The following is a 23,233-nucleotide window of genomic DNA, read 5'->3' as shown; positions in this document are numbered from 1 at the left end:
TTTTAGTTCTAAACTAATTAACTAACTAATAGCCAGTTTCCACCACCTACTCTTAGCATTTTATGACCAGGTTAACAAACGCGTATAGGCTAGATTCCAATAAAGAGGACTTGGTTTACTTGTAACCAGTGTTTTATAACATTCCATAGCGGCTAAATATTTTAACACCTCTTTATCATAAACCCAAGAACTTTTTTATAAGCAATCTAGTCTTCTCCTATTTCATAGGCGTTTAAATCAATTTCAAAAATCGAAAACTTTGAAAATTTTAAAATCTAATCTTTCAGAATGGTGTTTTTATGTAGAATATCTCCCTATTCCTCAAGAAGCATTAATAATGTGATAATGTATATAGTATCATATATAACTCAAAAGAAAAAACGTAACTTTAAATTCAAAAGACTGTCTTTTATCTGTTTTATTATGCTTTTTATAAAAGCAGGCCGCAATGCCTATCTATATTATAATACGCTTAAATCGGAACTCTCCCATTCTCGCATGAGGCTTTTTCGCTAGCGATTTTTAAATACACGGCAATTTTTTTCGCGCCTTTTTGATTGTATATTCAATTCTATTCGCCAAGTGCACTTCCATTCAAGAGAGCACATTTCTCCTTGATGGAGAAACAAAACTGACTGTGCAATAGCACTATCAGCATAATGTATAGTTTTTTAAAAAAAAGTTTATGTCGGTTATGAATTAATTTTGATTCACATGGGAATACGTCGAAGATAAAATTTGAGTTTTCAAAAAGACATCATATTTATGATTACCCTTGAGATTAATAAAGCTCTGATGACATTTCCCTTCTATTTGTTACTCTGATAAAAACATTTCAATTTAATGGACTTGACAATATGAGAAAAGTTGATGACTTATTCCCAATTCAATTATGAAATTTTTTAATCAATGTTTGCTATTTTTTGTTCTATTGAGATAGCAAAATGAAAACGCTTTTACTTACGCATTGAGTTTAATTGTTAAATAATTTTTGACTCTGTTAAGTGGTATTGAAAAAAGGCACTCTTTATATTCCACCGTAAAGCACTGTGGTCTTTGGAGTGATCGGTGTTGCCAAGTACCTCTAATACTGAATTTGAATTTCTATTTGTTTTTTATCTTCATCCTTGCGTGAGGAAAATAATAGTCTTTCCTCTCCCAAAAACCCAAAAAAAGCACGTTTAAAGTATGACCGATTTCTCGCGAGAAATTTTTAACTCAATTTTCACCAATATTTGCATGAGCATTATTTTTAGCGAGTCAAGAACATTATTGTTTGAAGGTTTTCAACAAAAGAAATTATGACAAATTTATACAATTTAATAAGGAGAAGAAAAATCAAAATTCAACTAAAAATACTTTCACCATATTTTTTAATGTGCATTAATTTTAGTGTCCCCTTAAAAATTTTAAACATCAATTTTTACGAAAAAAGGCCTAAATTTAAGAACATTTCTTCTCGCAAAATAAGTACATTTGTATACAAATCCCTACAAGTTTCTGAAAAATAGAAAAGCGAGCGAAGCGAGCGTATTAAAAGGAGTAAGAAGTCGTCTCGGACGACGCCGGGACGGCTAGTATGTAAACTAAACTGGGTGAAAAACTGTATTTCCAAATTTTAAAAATTTTAAAAATGTCATGGTTTTTAGGATAACCAAATTTATTTATTCTTAACATAAGTAATCGGTATAGATTTTTTTGTCTCACTTATTTTTAATTATCTTGTGGTATAGCTATTTTAAAGTTGACTATTCTTCTAAGTAATAGAAGGCGAGCTATTGGAACTGAAATTTTGACTAAATCCTGTTTTTTCAACGCGTTAAAGCGTTATCATCTTAAATGCAATAATTGCGGTGCAGGGCAAAGAGAGAGTGCAATTAAACAGTATACAAAAACAAATTAGAATTTAGGCTTAATTCCCAGCGAAAAAAGTGAACCTTTGCTTAGCAATGTTGCTCTCCTTATGCCAAACATCCCAACGTACAAACGCCTGCCTCATATCAACCTCGTACAAAGTAGTCTTTGCTCGTACCCCGAGAGTCGTCAAAAAGCCATCTAAGATTAAGAATAAGGGATTTTTCCAGATCTGACCTGTGTTTCTCAATACGTGAAATTTCCAGACTGCGATGTATTCAATAAGTATTATCTTAAACGCTTTCTGAGCCGACTCCGCCGTTTAAAAATATCGCTAGCGAAAATCAGAATTTCTGGAAGAATCGAAGCTTTTCGATACCGTAAACTTTACCTGACGCTTTCAGCAGCGCGTGCGCAATTAAAAATTTATTTTGATAAGCGAGATCTCTCCTCTAGACGCCTGAAGAAATGGTTGTTGTAGAAGCTTGAAGGGAGTTTTCATCCATTAACATCGTCTGAAATTTTACTGAAAAAGCTTGGTTTATAACGTTATTACAAAGTAAGGGTTTTGAAGTTTGCTCTTTGGATTCTATTTTTCCAGTAGGAGATTACACAGCTCTTAAATTGTCTATTTTTTCGCATTTCAGTATGACAGCTGAAGTCGAAACTGCACAGACAGAAACTGTCACTTCCCCTATGGAAGAAACTCCAGCTGAGGACCCTTGTAAGTAGAAATTTACATAGAGTTAGAAGTTGCCAACCTCTGCTGTCAAATGTTAGGGTAATTGATTGCATTTGCTTGTCAAATAGAACCAAGCCAAAGATTTCTTTGGGTCCATTAAAATGTTCATGAGGTGTAAGGATTTTTCCAATTCTTTGAATTACTGAGGAGTCCAATGATGCAACAGAAGGTCATACCCAATCCATGTATATAATCTGGTCTAGTAGCGGTCAAATTTTTGTTTTGGAATAGCCTTTAGACCTTCTAGGAAATCTGATCTTGTACAGTCCTGACTGGTCCTGGCCATTCGTTAATGTTTAAGGGAGCCTTCCAAACTCGTACTTGCCAAGGAAAGGTGGCAATCAAAAACATGTTCCAATCGGGTCCTAAAACATCTTCAAATGGGCTATTCCATTTTTAAACCATACAGGGGTATTGACGAACTTTTCTGGCAGGGTCTGAGCCTTGATTTTCCAAGGGGTTTTTTGTCATTTTCAGATTTTCCAAGGGGGTTATTAAACGTTTCCAGGGGGTTCTCTCCTCCTAAGGGGTCAGTCACAAATCGATTTTAAGTTAGAAGAACGTCAATTGACGTATATGGGTGGGTGGGTTAAAGGTTGTTGACGTTTTTCAGAAACATCGATTTTTCATTCCATGCCAAATATTACTTCTCGCCATGTTTCTGTTTGATCGCTTCGTTTGTTTTGAAAACCAAAACAAACGGCCCGATGTTTATGTCTTTTCTTTGTTTGACGGCCCGAACGGCCCTTGAATTTTTGCAGATGGCCGTTCTTTCTGTCGCTACATACTACGGAGATAATTAATTACGGGAATTTTGTGAACAAGTTTAAGAAATTATCTCCGTTTCTTTTTTTTTTCAAATATAAACTATGCGAGCCGTAGTGAAAATCAAGATGGCTGACGAAACAGCAATGAAGGCAGTTTTTATTGATTTTCGGGAAATCAAGGTGTTTGACGTTTTTGGGTGTGGGTGGGTGGGTCAGCTTTTAAAACGTCAATTGACGTTCTTCTAACCTAGAATCGATTTGTGACTGACCCCTAAACTGGCATCAATAGTCACTTTTCAGGCCCTTTTTCACAAAATTTCACTTTCTAGGAGTGTCGACTTCAAATTTCCAGGGGATAGTTTGTTATCAAAAACTTCCAGGAGGGTTAGGGGTCTTCGACAAAAAACTTTCGAATTTTTTATCGGCATTGGGCCGATAAGCTTCAGACCCCCTCCCCCCCTTGCTCTTATCGGCCAAAATTTTTCGAAACCAACTTTTACATCTTCGAAAAACACTTCTCCAATCATGTCCACCATGGCGTTGATCTCGCCTTCCCACCCGTTATCGTTGAATTTTTGTCTCTTTTGCACCAACATTGAGTTTGTTCATACCCGCATTGATATTGTTGTATCAAAACGAAAGTAAAAAAAACGCGATAAAGTCGCAAGATTTCGAAGGAAACGGCAACGCTGGCCAATGAAAAAATAGTTTTTTCATCAAAGCTAATTCAAAACTGTACTTTTAATGTTGCAAATTTGTGCGCGAAGGTAAAAGCAAGTGAAATTGTATGCTTTCAGTGGAGTTTGTGGACAAAATCAGAGAGAAATTGGCTGAAAAGATTTTCGTCCCAATGCTTGTTTTTTTATCGGTATGTAGCTGGATCCCCCCCACCCCCTTATCAGCCCAATGCCGATAAAAAATTCGAAAAAGTTTTTTGTCGAGGATCCCTTAGTGAAAAAAGTTCGTCAATACCTCTGTACAATTTTTTTTTTGGAATAGCCCAATCCAGTCTGTCGATCGGTCGATAGTAAATTTTGTCGTATTTTTAAGATCTAGTAAATCCCGATTAATCAAGTCGGCAATCAACAGAATACATTTCGCTAAATGCTCAGAGCGTGAAGGCCCATTTTCCCTTTCCTATCTTTCACCTTACCTGTTTATTCTACTTTCTGGGACTTGGTATCTCATTTCTGACTGAGTTTTCATACCTGTCAATCATTTGTCCATCAATTTCGACCAGTCTAATTTTCGCACCGAGTGGGATTCGAACCACCACTAAAGAAAGACCTTCAGTTTCGGAAACCAGCGCTCTATCCGTTGAGCCATCGCCGCACAGCAAAATTACGCAATTCATAACATATTGTACCAAACTGGCAAAAGACGGGGGTAATGTTATTATAATATGGGTAAAAGTACCTATTTTTTAAACCTGACTGAAATTCGAGCCGTTACTAGCAACCCTGCGGGCCCAAGGCGCCGAGTATGCACCCGGCACAGTGACAAGCCATTACTAGCAACCCTGACCCTACCTCCCTAAACCCCCTGAATCACGGAATGACGGATAGGAAAAATTATCGGGGGAAAAAATGCTCGTCGCGCTCTAACTAATCAGCGAAATCTAACAGAATCTTATGCCGCTATCTTTAATTTGCCAAACTAAATGTGCGCACGCATGTGTTAACCTTGAAGCGGCCCTTATTTTCGGCCCTCAGGGTATTGGCCCTACCGCGTTGCTGAATTTTGACATGAAAATTTCAATAAGGGTACAAGAAAAAACTTGAACAGGACTCAATGTGGGTTAAGTAAACAAAAAATAATGATTCTAAGACATGCTCCGTTCGCCCATGCCCGCCATTATGAGAAAGATCCGAACCTGCGAACAGCCACCCAAAAAAACCGACGATTTTACCGACTTTCTGAATTAGGTTTTCTTGTAAGTAAACAGTCGGTCGGACGACCCGAATGGAACATATTTTTGATTGCCGCTAAAACATCAAATGGACGTTAAGGCTGGACTTAAAAAATTGTTGGTTTGCCGTCACATGACCGACCCTACCTTGAAACCTGCTGACCCAAAAAAATTTGATTGCCATTTTAAAGAAGATTTTTTTCCTTCAAAAACTTCAAACAATAAAAAATCAAAACTCGTATCTTGTTTGTCTCAAGCATAAGAATCAAAATTCCCTGCTAGCACTTCTGCTTTTTATTCAAAATTACCTAAATGTAAACAAACTGTTAACCCTTCCATGGATAAAAATTTCATAAATCGCCAAAATAAAAAAAAATTCCGACCAACCCACCTCCAAAATCTAGGGTCGGATGACGGCAAACCAACAATTTTTTAAGCCCAGCCTAAGGGGTAGGGTTTTAATTTCTTGACATTCTTTCGTGGCAAATTTAATTTTCACTAGAAATATCAGGACTCTCCCGGTATTCCAGAAACACTATTTTTCTCTCCGGAAAATTCCAGAGCTTTTCCGGTGCTTCCAGAGCAAGTGATTTTTAACATGTTAAAACTGTTTAGTTTTTACATGATAAGCACAGCAAGCGTTATTGTAATTATATCACGGATATCTTGCTCCGGAGCACGAAAAAACAGCACTTTATAATCCGGACGTTTTCGGAGTGCCGGGAGGTTCCTGAAATATAAATTTTAGAGAAGTTCATTCCATGCCAAATGTTACTTCGCCGTGTTTGTTTTTTATCGCTTCGGCTGTTTTGAAAACCGTAACAAACAGCCCAATGTTTCTGCATTGGGTTCTCTTTTGACGGCCAGCGCAGTCCATAAATTTTTGGAGACGGCCGGTTTTTTCTGTCGCTTTAAATTATGGAATTGATTATTGGTGAAAAAGTTTAGAAATAATCTCTGTTAATTCTTAAATGTAAACTATGCAAGCCGTAGCAAAAATAAAGATGGCTGACGAAACAGCAATTGAATATTTACAGCAAGCAATGGGAGAAGGGCTGAATATTTCAAAATCAAGTTTGATTGCCATGGCTGACATTATTTGAAGGGGGTGGGGTTCAAAATCAAAATCCATTTGAAGTTTTCCATGGCAAGTCTGAGTTTGGAATGCTCCCCTTATAGTCAGGTAGAATTAGGTCATAAACCACCAAAACCGGGACAAAGATGGTGTAGAGATGAAATTTTGCACATAGGTCCAGGAACATGTCAGGAATCACCATAAAAAAAGCCCCATCCCCAGGAAGATGGGAACACCCTCAAATCCATAATGGCGGGCATGGTACTTTTTTCTACAATTAATCAATGGGGGACCCTTGATAACTCATTTTTAATGGTTTTTCAAATGTCAAAAGTAACTAGACAGGGAGATTCCTCTCGATGAGTAAATAAAGAAAATAGGGTCAATTTTGAAATTTGGACCACGTGGTCCCAAGATATGACCTCTAAAGTCCAAAAAATGACGATTTTGATGACGTCAGCATTTTTACTGAGATTGATAAATTGAAACGTCGATGATTTAATCATGTAGCCCTGATCATAGGGTTTCAGAAAAATATATGGTTTAGTATGTTTAAACCAACCGTTGGTGAGATATAACGATTTTAAAATCGAAAAAAAAGGTGCTGACTCAGCAAAAATAAGCGTTTTAAACATGTTCCTGGACCTCTGTGCAAAATTTAATCTCTACACCATTTTTGTCTTGGTAGTTATGCAAAAATTATTTGTTTAATTGTAAATATTACCAAGGGCAATTAAGCCTACCCTGGAAGGGGTTTTGATCTCAGGAAATCCTTTTATGATTATATCAAGTTTTATCATCTTTCCAACATGTGCATATCTTTTTTTGCAGCTGCCGTTACCTCTGAAACAGAAAGTGATAGTGATGATGAAGTCCCCATGTTGGAAGACGTAGAAGATGATGCAACTAACAAATCAGATGCTTTTGCTGCTGCTGGAATCCAAGAAGAACCTGTCAGTAAATCTAAACAAAGTAGAAGTGAGAAAAAGGCACGAAAAGCCATTCAGAGACTCGGACTTAAACAAGTTACTGGTGTTACACGAGTAACGATACGTAAAACGAAAAATATATTGTTTGTTATAAAAAAACCAGATGTATATAAAAGCCCAACTGGAGACACATATATTGTTTTTGGAGAAGCCAAGGTAGGTACAACCATGGATGTTTGTTTCAATATTGGTTGTTGTGATTGCATGTCACCTTACGTGTCTTGAAGAAAACTACTACACTTTTTTTACAAGCAACCCCGATTTTCGGCTCAGGGCTGGAGTTGCTATGGATTTAAGCCAAAATGTTGCTTATGGAATTTCAGTCTAAAATGCCTAGCAACTTCAAAAAACTTTGCTTTTTATCTCATTTTGTGTCCAAAATACCTCGTACACATTTTAATTAAGAATAATGCCGAGAATTTTGAGGCTTTTTGGTTGCTTTTTCAGTTCAAGCTCAGTTTCAGGGCTCGGTTGTTAAGACCAAGTTGCTTATTTGGCCATTCTCAGGCTGGACCATTAGCAAATGGGTTGCTTATAAAAAAATTTGTAGTTATTTAAAATGTGCACAATAGAGGAGATATGGTCCCTCATTTTGCACTATGTAATGGTATATCTTTACCCCCTGGTGACTAGGGTGCGTCATTTATATTACATTCTGTTCCTTTTCACCAGACCAATGTATGATCTCTCCTTTCATGGGGGAGGGGGGTGGATAAAATGACACAGAAATTTTTAAGTCGAAAGAAATTGTGATTGCTCCAAACAAAATTACTTCTTGTCATTCAATTAGTTCCCTTTAGTTGGAAGCTTCTTTGAAATTTTAGCTGTAATTTTTAATTTTAGATTAAAAACATGTAGATTCAAAAAGTTCCTATGATCCAATAAGGGATCTGAGTACAATTTGGAGGTTTCTTTTGTCATAACATGGTTTTTGAAGTACAACCTTGTCCCCACCCTGCCAAAAGTGTCCACAACTCCTGGGGTAAACAAGAAATTATATTTAAAATGATAATTGGGAAAGTGGACTTGTGTAGGCTTTTAGTACTGTGTTTTACTTTACCGCTTTGTAATTTTGAAATGTATTCTCCAAAATTTAGATTGAAGACTTATCACAACAAGCACAAGTACAGGTATAACTAACTTTTCACCCTGTATACTGCATCAATGTTTCAACCTGTTTTTCATATTTTAAAACTAGGAATTTATAAGAACATAAATTCTCTACTCGCATTGCTAATGTTAATGCTAATTTTATCAATTTATCATAATAATTTTGTTTAGTTATTGTTAAGTGAAATTATTTTAAAGGGCTAGGTCCTAATTAATTCAACAACCGTTCAACTAACAGAAAAAATAATTAAAATGGTACATCTCCATTTTCAGGCTGCTGAAAAATTCAAGGAACCAGAACCAGTGAACCCAGCTGTGTCAGATACCAAAGTTGAAGCTGCTGATGCAGAAGAATCTGACGATGAAGAAGTAAGAAATTCCTTTTGAAAAATAGTATCACTTTGATTCTGATTCGAGGGGACAGATGTTGTAGTACACACAGTAAATTGACTCAAATTTGTAACGATGATGTGATATTGTTCAAAGTTCAAACTGAAAAGGTAAAAAAAACTTATCTTTAAATAATTGAAAAAATAATGAAAAAATGACAAAGTCTTAATTGACAAATGAATTTGAGGCTAATTGAAAGTAAAATACATGAAAGAATTTAAGTCTGAGTAAATGAATTTGTGAAAGAGAATCTAAGTCCAAAGTAAAGTTAAGTAAAAAAAATGATGAGAAAAATGAGTGAAATATTCTAAGTCCTAACTTAACCTAAGACACACCTAAAAAAGCAAAACAAAATGGCTGACACACACAAAAACAAACATGAACCTACCAGGTGAGCCAAAGTTGAAAGCTGTGTGAAGTGTGTGTGTGATACTTGAAGTTTGATTTGAAAAGTTGTTGAAATTATTTGAAAAGTTTGAAAGTTGAAAAGTTGTTTAATCCTTCCAGTCTGAATGCATAATGTCTACTGCACATGAGGTGTGTTTGAAAAAATGATTTTTTTTATAAAGTATATGAAATTAATTAAAAAATACTTCTATTCCTAGAGGTAATAAAAAAGTGATGTCATGAGACATAATTATTGATAATTGGCCTAATTAAATATATGATAAACTAGTTGAAACAAAAGGATAAGACACATGGGACTGAAAAAAGGAGTGACAAACAAAAGACAAAAACCTGAAAAACACTGAGAAGGAGAGACTGAAAAAAGGACAGAATGAAAAGTAATTTTTTTTTGATTTTCTAATAAATAAAATACATAGTGAACTGCCATTGCATTACATTCCCAGCCAAAATCAACAAAAATTGCTTTCTCATTTGAAAGAATCATTTAAATTCAATTATTCAATTTGAATTTCATATCGACATTTTTAGCGATATCTCCCAATTCTTTCATGATATCACAATCATCCACAGCGCGAATTAAAATCAGGTTACGTACTGATCTCCTTGTTTCTCGTGAAACTTTTTCGTTTTCGTTTCGATATTTGACAATGACACAACGAACTTTGTCATCATCACCAACTTCAACATTTGATATGATACCATACGTGTACGATTTGGATAGTTTCGATTCGACCTTGTTGAATAGAACAACATCACCAATTTGGAGGTTTCGTTCGTGGTTGAACCATTTTGATTGTGACATGAGCTTGGGAACGTGGTTTAGTAGCCATGATTCGAACCAAGCATCATAGATTTTCGAGTTTTGGTCCAGTAATTTCGTTGGATTAGATGAGATTATGAAATCACCTGTTGGACTTCGGTCATTGTTGCGTCCTAGAAGGAGACGATTTGGAGTGAGAAGGTCCATGTTCTCCACATCGATGACATTTCCAATAGCAATGGGTAAATCATTTATAGAGTTTGAAATGATTGCAGTGATTGTCTCCCATTGTAGGATTGATAAACGTTCGTTTTGGATTGTTTTTTCCAAAGATGTGTTGACTTCCTTGATTTTTCGTTCCACTTTTCCATTCATGTTATGTGCGCCTACAGGACACGTTTGGAAGGTGACATGGTGATCTTTGTGAAGTTTGGATTGGATGTCCTTGAAATTGAATCTCATGTCCTTGGATCCTTTAACAAGTTGAGTTCCTTCATCACAGTAGACTTGGTTTGGAAAACCATATCTTGAAGCAAATCGTGTGAAGGATTGGATAAAAGCAGTGCTTGAGTAATCATCCATAACGTTGATGAAGATTGCTGAGGTAACACAGCAGCAGTAGACGACAAGCCATACTTTGATTGTTGATCTCTTGTGCAATGGAGAATAGGCTTTGTATGGTCCACAGAGATCGAATTGCGTATTGTAGAACGAAGGAGCGATTGTGATGCAAGCTTCTGGTAGAGGTCCCATTGCAGCTTCAATTGTTCGTTTGTTGAGAAATCTGCATCGTTGGCATGACTTTTTGATCAATTTGACTAGTGAGCGTCCTTCAATGATGTAAGTTTTTTTCATGATGTGACGTAAGGTTGTCTCGATGCCAGCATGCTGCACGTTTTTGTGGTTCCAGTGGATATCTGATGCAATGCTAAAGGCGACTGGTGAACTCTTGTCGATGACAGGAACGCAGAATGTTGATGAAATGAGGTCCAACATTGCTTCTGTGTATCGACCAACAATTGTGATCGAGTTGCTTGGTAGAATTCGACCATTGTAGAGTAGGATACCATCCTTGGCTGTGGTGATTGGCTCAAATTTCTTTGGAGGAAGAAAGTGTCGTACTTCATTGGCTGCCTTCTTGAAGTAATATAGTTCAGCAGCAGATGTTTCCTCATCAGTGAGTTGTGGCACTTCTTTGATGACGATGTTTGGAGTTGATGTTGAGTACTTCTTTGAACGTAGATTTTTGAAGTAGCGGATGACGTAAGCCATGATTCTGGTGACTTTGGTGAAGCTTCTGTAGTTTGGATCTAGAAGGTAATTTGAAAACGTATACCTCTTTTCGAATTCTTTCGTTGGGCACTCTGCATGATGGATGTTGATTTGGACTTCTTTCTGCACCTCTTCCATTTCACGTTCAGTTAGTTTGAGCTCCTTGGCTGATTTGATTGGAAATGAGTTTTGGTCGAGATGCATCCAGTCGTGGCCATTTATCCATTTGGAATCTTTGTCGACTTCGTTGAGTTTGGATCCTCTTCGAGTTCCGATGTCTGCTAACATGTTTGATGTGTCGACGTAATGCCATTGATCGTTGGATGTAAAACGTTTGATTTCGACGACTCTGCTTCTGACCCATTTCTTCAGAGGTTTTTCGTCATTGTCAATCCAGTGTAGGACGATTTGGCTGTCAGTTAACTTGATTGATGAGCGGTGCCATTTGGAGATGGATCGTCTTACTATCTCACCGGTGTGACAGTTGATGAGGGCAGCATACAGCTCGGCTCTTGGTTGAGTAAGATCTTTGACCGTTCTTGTTCGAGCGAATATCAGTTGGGATGAGTATTCTCCATTTTGTCGAAGGAATCTGGCGTATATTGCAACACAGGCCATTGATTGACTAGCGTCAGCGAAGTCGATTGTATTGATATCTGTGTTGACGGCGTCTTCAGGAATGATGGCTCGTTTGAATTTAAGTTGACCAATCTCTTTCATCATTTCGAAATTGGATTCCCAAAGAGGTCGAAGGCTGTCTGGAATTTGGTCATCCCAGTCCAGTTGATGATGTAGTAGGTGTTGAAGATCTATCTTCATTGATGCGATCAGTGGTGCAACCTTTCCAGCTAAATCAAAGATCTCTGCTACTTTTGAAGCACAGTGACGACGAGTGAGACGAGAGGGTATGATGTTTTGTAGATTTAAAGGTTTCTTACCCCGGTTCTTCTTAGCAAAGTTGAGTTCACTGACGTGTAATGATAGCATGTCTTCTTTGACGAACCATTTCATGCCAGCGACAAAGATAGTGTTGTTGTCTTCGCTGAGTGAGCTTGGCGGTTCCTCCCCCGAGAAGGCAACACCTTTGAGTTGAAAACCACCACGATTGAGGACGATTTCCAATTGATCTGATCGAGTGTGGGCCAGTTGACGAGTAGCTTCTCCGGTGAGGCAGTCATCAACATAGACTTCCTTGTGGACGATGTCGTGCACTTCTGGATATTCTGATTGTGAAACTTTTGCAACCTGACGAAGAGCATGCTCAGCTTGATTGCCAGATGATTTTATGCCATAAATTAACGTTTTGATGACTTTCTCCTCTGGTTCCTGTCCTGGTTCGAGTGTTGGATGCCAGAGATAGCGTTGATACGTCCAGTGATCTTCATGGAGTCTGATTGTATTGTACATCTTCTTGATGTCAGTAGCAATGGCAACAGGTTGGACAGTCCATCTAAGAAGGATCTCCTGAAGTTTGTTAAGATTATTGGTGCCTTTTGCTAAGATATCATTGAGACTTTCACCGGTGGACGTTGGTTGGGATGCATCAAATACTATCCTACATGGGGTACTGATCGAATTGCCTTTCCAGACTGCTCTCCATGGGATTGTATATTGGACTTGTTCATTTTGAAGATTCGCTTGAATTCTAGGGGATAAGTTTGTGACGTAATCGACATACCCTAATTGATGTAGCTTTCCTTCTGATTCAAGGATGTCTTGCTTGTCTTGGAAGTTCTTTGGATTGTTGAGCTTTTTGATCTGTTGTTGGTACACTTTCATTGCCTTCTCACGGTTGTTGGAGAGACGTTTGGTTGGGTCAGCAGTGAATGGTAGATGAGCTGTTGTGATGCTTTTGTCGAAGTCGATTGTTACCGACTTGTTGATGATTGTTTGTTCGACTTCTTCTCTGATGCTGATGGTTTCGTTTGAGTCGTGCTTGCAGTCTTTGCATTCTCTGCACTTGGGGCATCTGTAGGATATTTCACTGCCAGCTGCTTCTACTTCTTCGAACACTCGCATTGCTGTTGACAGGTGAACTTCAGTGTTGATTGGTTGAGCTGGATGTGTTGGTTTGAATCCAAGAAGAGGTGAATCTGGTCGACTGCGGATTCTGATGAACTGATCTGTGAAGAAGGTTGTCATTGATGATGACAGGAAGTTTTGATGAATGGCTGTGAAGGTTGGGTGAGGTCCACCAACGAGTCCTCGTCCACCAGAAGAATTGAAAAATTTGGATTCGTAGATGGCAAGTCCAGATTCAAGTTGAAATTTCATAATGGGATGAAGTGAAAGATGTTTGACACCGATCATTAGATGAACATCTCCACCGATGGATGGTGCAAGCTTTGGAAGGTTGCCAGATTGATTTGATAAGCTGTACTGATGATTGATATCTCGTTCAACTTGGTCCAATGGATACATCGGAAATGTTTCAGTGATTTTCTCAAGGCAAGCCCCAATGAGTGAGACTTCAGTACCATCGTGGAGTGGAATCTTGACGCGATAGGTGCCAAGTGTTGATTGTGCTTGTGTTTGACCGACACCACCAATGCTGATTGGTTCAGATGATAGTTGTTCTGCAAATGGTCCAAGTAGTTTGATGGCTTCGTGACTAACGACAAAATCACTACATCCATTGTCGAAGAATATGACGAGGTCTTTGCCATTGACGCGAATTTTCTGTAGAAGGTAGATGCCTCTCTCATTGCAATCATTGTTGGAAGCTTTGTAGAGGTGAATTTGACGAGCAAAAGCTGGTAGTTTTGGGCTTTTGATGAAACGATCTACATACCTCTTGAGCAGTTGTTGATTTGATGGTAAGGCTTTGTGATCTTCGCAGAGTAGGACGTGCTTCTTGATTGGATCTTGATGATGTGTGGGATGTGGACAGATGAAATCATGTTGGCATCTTCCATCTTGATGTTTACCTGTCGTTGAGCTGGCTCCTGGGAAGAGACATTGGATACAGAAGCCTTTGTTGTTCAGGATCTTCAGACGTTCGGCTGGAGACTGTGTAGCAAACTCTTTGCAGGTGTAGTATTGCATGATTCTGGTTGATTTCGGACCAGATGTTGATACGTGCTCGTTAAATCCTTCAGGTGCATTGCAGATGGTGCAGACAGGATCTGTTGGTGGAGTTGGAAGGTTCGAGTGATGAGATGATGGGCCACGCTTCCCACCACCTTGACGGTTGTCTTCCTTCTTGGTTGGATCATTCTTGATTGATAGCAATTGTTTTTGTTCGAGGACTTTCCTTTCTTTTGTCAGAAAGTCGATGAATTGATGCCACGTCTGCTTTGGTGTGAGTGTGTCATTGCAGATGCTTGATATGAAACGAGTAGATCTCCCTTCACCAATTAATTGATTGATCTTTCCAAAGGTGTCCCCATAGTATAGGTATTCCTCAATCTGGTGCTTCTCGGCTAATGCTGATACCTCCTTCATGATGTTGATGATTTTGCTCAAGGTGGAAGGTAATTTCTTGGCATCTCTCTTGTGTGTTTCGAGTGAATCGATCTCTTGGACTTTCTTTGATAACATGAGTCGTGGATTGCCAAATGCATCTTTGAGGCGTTGCCAGATTTCAGTTATTGATTCGAGTGATTTGACCATGGTGAGTGCTTGACCTGCCAAATAATTGTTCTTAAGCAGATCTGGTAAGAGGTTAGATGGTGTTTTATCATTGTACATTTTGTCAAAGTTCAATTTGAAGGTGTAGTAATCAATTGGTCCGTCGTAACCAGAAAACTTTTCTAGTTTGATGTTGAGTGATGCTTTGTTGAATTCTGTAAGTTTGTCGAGTTCACGATCTTTGATTTCTTTGACCAAACTGTTGTTGTATTTTTGTTTCAGTTCGTCAAGTTTTGAATAACTTGCTTTGGTTTTCGTCATGGATGCACGAAGTGTTGCACTTGAAATTGGAGTTTCGAGACATTTTCTGTAGTTGTCCCGAATCTTTTCGTAAGTAGAGTTGATTGATGGAGTTTCGGTTCGCCAGTTGAGAAGTATGTTGGAATCAGCAGTTTCGACATCACGATTGAAAATTGATCCGATTTCTTTGATGGATTCATTGACACAATCAAGAAGGAAGTTAACAGTTTCCTCCTTTACGGTGGCTGCACTGGCTTGTTGGGTTTGGTTGATAGATTTGTGATGTTGAGTTTGGACCTCATAAACTTTGGTGTTGAAGTCCTTTATCGATTGTACTGCAGTGGTGACTATCTCGTTGAATTCGTCTGGTAAGATTTCTTTTCCGAGTTTGATGGTGAGTTGTAATCGATTCATGTCGAAACGAATTTTTTCGACTTTATCAAAGATAGCAGTGACCTGATCTGGTTCCATGGTTTGAATTGGAGTTTCATTTGTTATATCCGTGACAGCTTGAGACATGAGGACCAGCTCGACGGCATCTTTGCTGGGGTCGGCCATCTCAATTGACTCTGTTGATGAGGTATCGTTGATTGATAGATTTTGAAGTCTGGATGAAAGGTTCTCTTCAGTGATGGGAACACGTTCACCCGTTGAGTTGAGTTTGCGATAATCGATTCGAGGGAATCTTTGTTGTCTTGACATTGACTAATTTATTGACTAAGTCCACGATTGATGAGGACTGTTGATTGAACTGGTGTTCTGATGTCCACGATTGACGAAGACGGTTGATTGAACTGTTGTTCTGAGATATCCACGATTGACGAGGATGGTTGATTGGATTATTGATAGGATCTTCTGTTTGAATGTAGTACACACAGTAAATTGACTCAAATTTGTAACGATGATGTGATATTGTTCAAAGTTCAAACTGAAAAGGTAAAAAAAACTTATCTTTAAATAATTGAAAAAATAATGAAAAAATGACAAAGTCTTAATTGACAAATGAATTTGAGGCTAATTGAAAGTAAAATACATGAAAAGAATTTAAGTCTGAGTAAATGAAATTTGTGAAAGAGAATCTAAGTCCAAAGTAAAGTTAAGTAAAAAAAATGATGAGAAAAATGAGTGAAATATTCTAAGTCCTAACTTAACCTAAGACACACCTAAAAAAGCAAAACAAAATGGCTGACACACACAAAAACAAACATGAACCTACCAGGTGAGCCAAAGTTGAAAGCTGTGTGAAGTGTGTGTGTTGATACTTGAAGTTGATTTGAAAAAGTTGTTGAAATTATTTGAAAAGTTTGAAAGTTGAAAAGTTGTTTAATCCTTCCAGTCTGAATGCATAATGTCTACTGCACATGAGGTGTGTTTGAAAAAATGATTTTTTTTATAAAGTATATGAAATTAATTAAAAAATACTTCTATTCCCTAGAGGTAATAAAAAAGTGATGTCATGAGACATAATTATTGATAATTGGCCTAATTAAATATATGATAAACTAGTTGAAACAAAAGGATAAGACACATGGGACTGAAAAAAGGAGTGACAAACAAAAGACAAAAACCTGAAAAACACTGAGAAGGAGAGACTGAAAAAAGGACAGAATGAAAAGTAATTTTTTTTTTGATTTTCTAATAAATAAAATACATAGTGAACTGCCATTGCATTACAGATGTATATTTTTTAAATCGTGCTTGGGACTTTAACTACCCCTTTAAAGATTGAATAATACACAATTGAATGGCTTCATGAATCAAATCTGTTCTTCATGTAAAACCAGTGTCATAAAACGTACAAAATCTAGCTGGAAGCGATTCGGGAAGCCAGCTTCAGCCAATCAACACAACAAAATATTATTAGAGACGAATGCCTAAAAATAAAGCGTCTTCCCTAAGTAAAAAAGTTCACCTTTTCATAGGTTGACGAAACTGGAGTCGAAGAAAAAGATATTGAACTCGTTATTCAACAATCGAACGTTTCTCGTAAGAAGGCCATAAAAGCACTGAAAAAGAATGATGGTGATATTGTTAATGCTATCATGGTAAGTGGTCCACATCTTGGCTTTTCTCTTTTTCTATGTATGGTGGAAATCTTTCTTTCTGAGCTGGGAATTTATAAATAATTTCGGGTTTTAATAAGAATTCCTTACAATGACTTCTCTCTTACTTTACCACAGGAACTGACGATGTAAATGGCAAAACTATCAAAACCTTCAAGCATTCTGACATCTACGCAAATCAATACACAGGGATTGTGTTTGATGAGTGGGGCATACAACCTCATGTACAAAACCACCAAACTTTGTATACAGACCTCTTTGTAATAAAATATAAATAAACCACATCCCGTTCATTCGTTCTTCAGTATTCTCCGTGTGGTTCCAGTTCCCATTCCCATTGTGATTAGCTCCATGTCCCGGGGAGAAAGGGATGCTGTGAGCCATAAGGGTACCCTTATTTATACCGAAAAAATCTCTTTTCGAAATAATTGAAAAATCTTCCTCAGGGTTTATGCGAAATTGAATCCCAAAAACCATTTCAATTATCTTGAGAAATGAATATCTATTTATTTCAGTCATCCTTTTGTCGGGCCTACCCCGTTGGATGGAGATTCTTTAAATTAACCGATGTTCGTTCGAGATTGGCTCATTAGTTTTTTCTGATTTCTTGCACAGTAATGTAGAATGGTGATTCCCGAAAAGTGACGGAGCCCGATTTTCGAAAAAAATTAATTTTGTGAAATTGATTTTTTGCATAAAGATAGAGGGCGAGGTTCTCTAAAAAGTGTCTAAAGCAGTTTTTTCCGAAATTTCTTTTGGTCCTAAAAATCGGATTTTCTTATTTGGGGAAATTCCCTTTTGCCATATTTAGGGAAAATGAGCATTTCTCCAGATTGAATTGGTGTTTTTCTCTTATTTTTTGCATAGCGATATAAAATGGTAATATTTAATTTCTGATGGAGCCCAATTTTCGAAAAAATAATTTTTAGGCAAATTTGGGCCAAAAAGTGCCTAACATGGAAATCACCTTTTATCGTCAATAGGGAAACCACGCTGAAATATTTATTTACTCCAGTATCTACGACTGTGAGTCATACGACTTTTACTATACTTCACAAGTCGATATTACATTAGTGAAATAAACCAGCCGAGGCTGGAAGGTCAGCCAATAGAGCTTAGCTAGATAGCTTTAATAAGTGGTTTAACAGATGTAAGAGATGCACTGAAACAGAGTAGACTAAATATGTTGAATAATGTACAAAATGTGAAACATTTGATAACTTGATTTAAAATTATGTAAAACAAGCCTGAGAGCTCCTCCACCCCCCCCCCCCCACGAGAAGCTCAAAGTATACTTCTCTTTAACATTGTCCATATAGTACGTATGCAAAGATTTTCCAAATATTTGACGCCCCCTCCCCCCTCGTACGCAGAGAACAATAGAAATGACTTTGTTTAAACAATAGATGTACGCTTTTGCTGAACCCCCTCTCCCCCTTCACTGTGTACGTACTATATGGATGGCCCCTCCAGTCTGGGTAAAGAAATTTTGTAGTTTAGTAACCGTCAAGTTACACAACATGCACACAACCATCTTGAAGACTTTGCTGGACGCAAATGATAATCGAAAGCAAAACTTAAAATTCATAACTATGCGGGGAAGCTCATTTTTCCCCCGTTTTGCTTTAAACTCGCTTTTAATTTGTCTATGAATTTGGGCGATTGATTTACCGCCTTGGCGGAATAAACACACAACCATAATAAACAAATTCAACAGGGCAGCGGTGTAGCAATTAAACTTTTTGATAAATAACGAGATTGCTCACGGGAATTTTTTGACCCGCATTCCGCGCGATCGTGTTTAATCGCCCGCGCGTGTACGCTCTGTGGATTCTGTCTGCTGTATATGGGTACTGTATGCAAAAAAAAAGCTCCTCTCCTCAGTCTTTTGAGACTCAAATGAGATTGGAGAGTGTCCTAACTCCCCCCGGATGAAAATTCTAATTTTACAGGCGCTAGTAGGGTTTACAGCCCGTTTGCAGCAGTCCCACTAAAGAGTCCTGTAAATCCCATGAGAATCGGCGATCGGCTCCCGCATGTTGGAAATGATCTAAAATCATTTGTTTAAGCAGTTAATACCATGACAGGGTAAATAAAACTATACAGGTCATGGTAAATAAACTTATTGTATCTTTCATCATTGTCTAAAATTATTGCATTTTCAGTGGCCGAGCGGATAAGGTGTTGGTCTGGAAGGCTTGTGAAAGTCATTTTCGAGAGTTCGAATCCTATACGGTGCGTTGGAGTTTGCGTTATTTTGTCAGCATTGACTAAACTTTTTCTGGTTTTATGAGCTCTTATTGATATTTTTGAAAATCTCCGTTATATTTTTAAGAAAATTTTGTAAGTGGTGTCACCTCATTGCAGTTTGACTCAATGTCAAGTACAGTATTTCAAAATAGATCAGGTTGTGGTTAGCGGGTGGAGAGTCAAGAGTCTGACTTTCCCTTCGCTTGAAAATCCAGTATTCCAAAACTTTCAACTAAAAAACATGCATAAAAATCGACTTTTGTCTTTTTTTATTATTATCACTTTTTTTCAGAACCACAAGTGAAAAAAAGCAGCTAAAAATTGATTGACAAGTCTAAAAAATGATTGACAGGTGCGGGTTTGCTCGCGCGGGTTAAAAATTCTCGTGAGCAATCTCGTTATTTATCAGAATGTGCAATTAATTACAACTGCGAGTCCTCTCTTCTGTGCCAAGCACTGGCAGTGTTTTTTAAACTTTAAAACAATGTTAAATGAAGACCAGACCTGTTTGTTATGGCTGTGCAAGTTGTGACGAGAGTGTGCATGTTGTGTAACTTGACGGCAGCCCACTTTCGGCAAGTCTGATAAGAGATATCTATAAACTGTTATCGCCATTCATTCCATTCCATCATTCAGCCAAAATGTGCGCCAAGGTTAGAAAAGGTTAAGAAAAACACAATCTGCGTCCGGAACTGCGTGAAAAATAGTTTGATCAATTTCAACAAGAACTGTATATATTAATATTAATATAAATGATCAAATTCCAAAGACCATTTGTCATAATTTTGCAAGTCCAATTAATAATAGGAGATGTGATGTCATCATTTGGTTCCCGTCATCTGATTTACGGTCAGCAGGTAGAGCTGGAGAGTCGGAAAGCTTTTCCGCTGCTTTGCTGGATTTCCACTGTCGACCTCTTCACGCTCTGTGTTTAAAAGTTTTCAAATCGAAGTAGAGAGCCGCATGCTAATGGAGAGTAAACCGAAAACACCAGTTTATCCACGGTTTCTCAATTTTAAAATTTGGATCAGCCCACACGAATTCCCTTTCAACAAGATGTATAGCTGCTTCTTAACAGAAAAATATTTTCAACTTCCCGGCCGAACGACTCCCACTTTTTAAAGTAGAAATGGCGAGAACCAAACAGTTTTTTGCGATTCGCCTTTATCACAAACACGTCCAAGTCCAAAAAAGCACATATCAAATTTATACAGTGGCTGTACTTTTGTAAACTTTATCAAATCCCAATAACATTATAACACCATCAATTCCCCTAGAGGCAAACAAGAAAAATATGTTTTTATTGCAAAAACTATTAAAAAGCAGCAATAAAAAGTATATATCAGAAAATTCAACATAAACAAAAACTTGAGCAAACGGCTTTAAACCTTCAAAGGATATAGAAAAAGAATCCCCTTGATGAAAATCATGTGTTTGATTTGCCGAGTTAAGAAAATAAATGACAGAAATTGAAGCTTGCAACAGATTTACACTGGAAATACTTTGGTACAACACTGACTTATCACATCTGACTATCACTTGAGCCGCCATCTTGAAACTACATTATGATCTGTAAAAACAACGCACGCTAAAAGTACCCAAAAAGTGAACCCGATCGGAAGAAAGTTTAGAAATCAAAGTGAGATCGGAAAATCGGATTTTTTTTTTGCCGTCTTATGGAAAATTTTACCTATTTGAATGCTCAGCTTAGGCTGACCAATTAATTAAGTAAATCGGTAAAGTCACGACGACGAACGAAAATATAACAGGCATACAGTACACTGTAAAAAATAATTTTCTAAAAAGTAGATACAAATTCTTAATACTAGATAAATTATCCCACTTTCAAGATAAATTTTCTATTCCGATGGGTAAGAAATTTTATCTTGATTTGAGATGGCATAGATTTTTTATCTAGAAGAATTTTCTTGTTTTAAGATTAAAACCAAGTGCACATTTCAACCTAAATTATCTTGTTTTAAAATGATATTTTTCTCAAAACAGGATAATATTATTAGATATTTTTTCTTGTCATATCTTGTTTTTAGATATTTTCACAATAGAGATCTTTCTTGATTTAAGTTGTTGTATATGGGAATTACCCAGTTGATACATTGTAAAGACAGAAATGGGTACCGACAGAAATGCGTGATTTTCAATAAAATTGAGTCTGTATAATTTGAACCAAAAGGCTGGTGTTTCATCTTTTCTCCGTGATTAAAATGCCGCAAAAATCTCAAGTTCGACAGACCAACAATACATCCGTGGACGAATTCGAGATTTTTGGATCCTATCATCAACAAAAATAAAGAAGGCCTGTTGAAAGCCTTTCATATATACATCTTTAAGAGTAATAACAATTAACGAAAATATTAATATGTATACACCTTTATTTATCTGTACGCAAAAATTCCATTCAAAAACAATTCCAAGTTAAAATCCTTAGTGTATGCGAGACTTTGCTCGATGAAGGGATGGTTGAATTTAAGGTGCAATAGAACTACAAAAAAGAAACCCAATTATATGGTCATTCGATTGCACTGAAAAAAAGTTTGAAAAGTACGAAAACGAACTGTATAAATTATTAACAAAAATAAGCTCTACTAAAGTTCTAAAAAACTCGATAGTAGTTATAAAAATAAACCACAAAATGAAATACACCCCTGTCTCACAGCCCCAGTGGAACTTTTTTCCTCATTGGGGATAAGAATTTCAGTGCGAATAGTTTATTTCGAATAGGGAAGGAATCAAAGTTAATTTCCCAGCAGTGGGACTGAAATTTCAGGTTTTTTTCCTACCGCGACGAAATTTTTGTCAAATTTTTCAGTTGGGCGGGGTCCCAGCGGCTCTGTGAGATAGAGGTGTCGAAATCGCTGGGTAGAAATTCTGAAGTCTTTTACTGCATTATTAACTCTTTGGCGGTTTTAATAATTTTCCAAATTCGAAAAATATTTTACACACCTTCAGTATAAGGGGGATATCTCTTGAAAGGTTGCTAATACACCCTATAAAGTATATATTTTCTGAAAGCTGGGTAAAAAACCTTTGAGATGAAAGAAAAAAAAAATCCAAATTTTTATTTTGCTGACGTCAGCAGGGATTTTAAGTTTGAAAATAAAAAATAAATTTTTACGTAAAAATATTTTTTTTTCACTTAAATAATCATAAAATCCAAAATAACTGTTAGTTTTCTCTAAAACTTTGTACAAATGTTTTTATATACAATATAATCAAATGCTGAAAATTTTAGACCTAAGGCTTTACGAAAACTGAAAATATTGATATTTCGGTGAACGCGTAAAATGACAGAAAATGGTATAAAATTGTAATAAATCTACTATCAGTATCATGACATGAAATTCTTCTTATGAGTCTATTTCAAGGGTTCAAAATCATGAAACTAGACATTCTAAGTATATTTAATGATGTCTTGCTAGGAATTGGCCAGTTAATATGTCCATTTTCAAATTTTAACCATGTACGGCAATAACGTGAGCTATGCTACGTCCATTCAGGGTGTCATGCGGCAACTTGAAAATCAGAAATGTCCATGAGATGAAATTGGTCAAATGACCTTTCTGTTGTAAACAAAGGCCATTGTATGTGATTTGAGCAAGTATATCAGTGATAAATCCAAGTGCTAGTCATTTATATGGTCATGGAGACGGCTTGTGCAGCCTGGTCTTTGTCGTCACGAAATGTTGAATTATATACGAAAACTTTGAACCACACCACAAGAGCTTGGGTAGTCCAATGAGAGCCACTTTGTATGCA

The 23,233-nt window shown here is 37.1% G+C and overlaps 1 protein-coding gene across 1 annotated transcript; it reads left to right on the top strand.

Annotated features, from left to right (window-relative positions):
* The first annotated feature begins 2,263 nt into the window (after positions 1–2,263).
* LOC136816599 (nascent polypeptide-associated complex subunit alpha-like) lies at positions 2,264–17,493 on the top strand. Its single transcript, XM_067072939.1, has 7 exons — positions 2,264–2,413; positions 2,502–2,578; positions 7,179–7,492; positions 8,434–8,466; positions 8,720–8,815; positions 17,069–17,191; positions 17,327–17,493. The coding sequence occupies exons 2-7, from the start codon at positions 2,503–2,505 to the stop codon at positions 17,339–17,341; spliced, it is 657 nt and encodes a 218-aa protein (XP_066929040.1). The 5' UTR covers positions 2,264–2,413; position 2,502; the 3' UTR covers positions 17,342–17,493.
* The last annotated feature ends 5,740 nt before the right edge of the window (positions 17,494–23,233 follow it).

The sequence above is a fragment of the Clytia hemisphaerica genome, unplaced genomic scaffold (assembly GCF_902728285.1).
Source record: "Clytia hemisphaerica strain Z4C2 unplaced genomic scaffold, Clytia hemisphaerica genome assembly, whole genome shotgun sequence".
NCBI lineage: Eukaryota > Metazoa > Cnidaria > Hydrozoa > Leptothecata > Clytiidae > Clytia > Clytia hemisphaerica.
This window is presented reverse-complemented; position numbering and strand designations above follow the sequence as displayed.

Bases quoted from the DNA above. Each gene is read 5' to 3' on its own strand.
- LOC136816599 (XM_067072939.1), top strand. From the start codon at position 2,503: ATGACAGCTGAAGTCGAAACTGCACAGACAGAAACTGTCACTTCCCCT. The intron at 2,579-7,178 runs GTAAGTAGAAAT...CTTTTTTTGCAG, and splicing joins AACTCCAGCTGAGGACCCTT to CTGCCGTTACCTCTGAAACA. The intron at 7,493-8,433 runs GTAGGTACAACC...TCCAAAATTTAG, and splicing joins TTGTTTTTGGAGAAGCCAAG to ATTGAAGACTTATCACAACA.